Genomic DNA, 2845 nt, shown 5'->3' on the forward strand with positions numbered 1-2845 from the left:
ACACACACACACACACACACACACACACACACACACACACACACACACACAGCTGGGTATCGTTCAAAATTACCAATACCGGGACATTACTGATACCTGTGCCGTGACTTTGATATTGGTTTCTGAACGATTTTTTTTCCCAATACTAATTTTATAAAATTCTTTTTAACAAAAAAAATTACACATTATGCTACAAATCTTCTTTTCGTGTCTCTAAAACATGTAACGTTAGACAGCCAATCACAAGCATTACTAGACCTTAGTAGACGCGTGCTGCGTGCTTATTGGCTCATTGACAAGGATGGGTTTTACTCCTTACTGTAGGTATTGAAATGTGGTATTGAATGACGAGGTAATTTTTGATCGAATGCCCAAAAAGTAGTGAATTCAGTACCGAGCCCTAAAATGTGTAGGTCCCTTTGGGTTCTGGGAAATTGGGATTTTTTTACTTGAAAAATGTCCTGTTATTGATTAAAAGAAATATGATATGCAACAGATGATTACAGCTATATTGCGTATTCTGTTCTGTCGCCCCCATGAGGAAGTCTAAGTAGTGACAACGACACTGTTACATGATACAAGCCTTCCGTGATTGCGTCGCTACTCCCTCTACGTCAAGAATTAACACATCCATGAGGACACGGAGGAATTAAAAAACATGATGGGCTCTTCAGAAGAGGTTATTATCGTCAATCGAGTTTCTGCGTGGGAAACTCATTGGACGACACAATCTTCTGAACATAGTCATACTGAGAAACACAGAGAGAGTTGTGTGGACTTTGTAGTAAATCGTTTGGCAATAGCGTGAATGTAACAGATGTTTATTATTATACAAAAGTTATGCACTAAAGCTTTAATAACAAAAGACATTTGTTTGTTGCAGCCTTGACTGAAGGACAGTCTTTTCACAACAGTGAGCATCGCTGCAGTTGTCAGTTGAAATGAGGATTTCCAGCAAAGACAATTACTACTAGATGAATAATTCCAAAATCAGTGTACGCTAGTGACACCTGCTGGTAACAATATCACATTTTATTTGTCAATATCATGCTATATTTAAATTTAAAATAGTTTTTACTGCTTTACCGTGCTGTCACACAGCCCTTTCCTCCACCCCCCACAGTTGAGCTTATGAGTAGAAATACAAACAGTTGAGAAAATGCAGCGTCAACAGAAAAGGGCTGTCTGACTGCAAGGTAAAGCGTAATACATAGCTCTTTAATAGGCTGCAACTAACATTTATTTTCATTATCAATTCATTTGTTGATTATTTTCGAGATTAATCAATTAGTTTTTTTGGTTTGGGGAAAAAAAAACACAAAATTGTAAAAAATGTCAGTGTTCCCCAAAGCCCAACATGACGTCCTCAAATGTCTCGTTTTGTCCACAACTCAAAGATATTCATTTAAATTCATTTCATATTATTTACTGTCACAGAGGAGTAAAGAAACTATAAAACATTGACATTTAAAAAGCACAGAATTGTTCCTTTTTTCTGTGAATAATGACCCAAGCCAATTAATTGATTATCAAAAAAGTTAGTGATTCACGGGGCGGCCTCAAGCTCACCCGGTAAGAGCATTCGCCCCATGTAGGCTGAGTCTTGAGGTGACCCAGGTCAAATCTAACCCGCGGCCCTTTGCTGCATGTCATCCCCCATCTCTCTCCCCCTTTCCTGTCTATTCACTGACACTGATAAAAGGGAAAAAGCCCCAAAAAATAATAAAACTGGCGATTCATTTAATAGTTGACAACTAATCAATTAATATTTACTTTTTTGTGTGATTTTATTGCCTTTGTTTACACGACAGATTAAGACAGCAAAGTGGGAAAGGAAAGACATGCAGCAAAGCAGCTGCAGGTTGGAACTGAACTTGCGGCCGCTGTGACAAGGACTGAGCCTCTGTTCCTGGGGAAAACGCTCAACCAGGTGAGCTAACCAGTCGCCCTGAGCAGCTTTACTCTTACTCTTAGTATCAAACAAAACATCAACTGGTTACCAGCCCACACTGTAGCTGTCGATCACTGGGAGGAAGTTCTGAGGGTAGGCGATGGCGTACGACAAAAAGGAAGCCAACTCGCCCTCGCTGATCTTCCCAGGCTCGGCTCCCAGAAGCTCACACACCCGACTCAGCCAGCCCTTCGTTAACGAGATGACGTCAACTGGATCTTTCTCCCCGTTCACCGCCACAAGCGTCTGAGTGGAAACATAAGACGGGGATATATTATTAACAACACATTGCGGTCCTTGTCACTCTCCACTGTTGACAACATACTTCCTGCCACTTTCCTCATGATCATATACAGTGGTGGAAGAAGTACTTAGATCCTTCACTTAAAGGAGAAATCCAGCAGCAGGTCAAAAGTTCAAGAGTTCAAGAGCTATCGAGCATGTCCATAGGTAACTAAGCAACAGTGGGCTATTGAACTTTTGACCTGCTGCAGCTCTGGCTCCACCGTGGTGTCAGGTTACAGCATGTTTCTATATAGCCATTACTAACGACATACATAAGTAGAAGTAGAAAGTGACATGCAAAGAAAAGACTTCAATAAAGTAGTTGGGTGCCAAACCTGGTCCCTTTACCGGCACCGACCGAATCACATCGGTCCCACTGAGTATTGGTTCACGTGAAATCAAATGGTGCCAAATTTCGGTACCTGAGAATAAGCGCAAGCTTATCTGCCCTGTCTGCATATTAACAGGGAGTAGAGGTCTGACACCCCCCCAATTTCCACCGGTTGCGGATTGGCTCCGCTGCGTGTCGGCTCCGTGCTCCGCCGTAGGTCAATACCAGCCAGGTCCGGATTTGTTGCAGAACGGCTGCGGCCATGACTGACAGCTGAA

The 2845-nt window shown here is 42.0% G+C and overlaps 1 protein-coding gene across 2 annotated transcripts in view; it reads right to left on the bottom strand.

The window, feature by feature from the left end:
• The window catches only part of naprt (nicotinate phosphoribosyltransferase), a 16550-nt gene that overhangs the window by 4405 nt on the left and 9300 nt on the right, over nucleotides 1–2845 (bottom strand). For both annotated transcript variants that reach the window (XM_032525383.1, XM_032525382.1), the window contains exon 7: nucleotides 2001–2197. In XM_032525383.1, coding sequence (XP_032381274.1) covers nucleotides 2001–2197 — 197 coding nt within the window. The remainder of the gene's footprint in view (nucleotides 1–2000; nucleotides 2198–2845) is intronic.

The sequence above is a fragment of the Etheostoma spectabile genome, chromosome 9 (genome assembly GCF_008692095.1).
Source record: "Etheostoma spectabile isolate EspeVRDwgs_2016 chromosome 9, UIUC_Espe_1.0, whole genome shotgun sequence".
Classification (NCBI taxonomy): domain Eukaryota; kingdom Metazoa; phylum Chordata; class Actinopteri; order Perciformes; family Percidae; genus Etheostoma; species Etheostoma spectabile.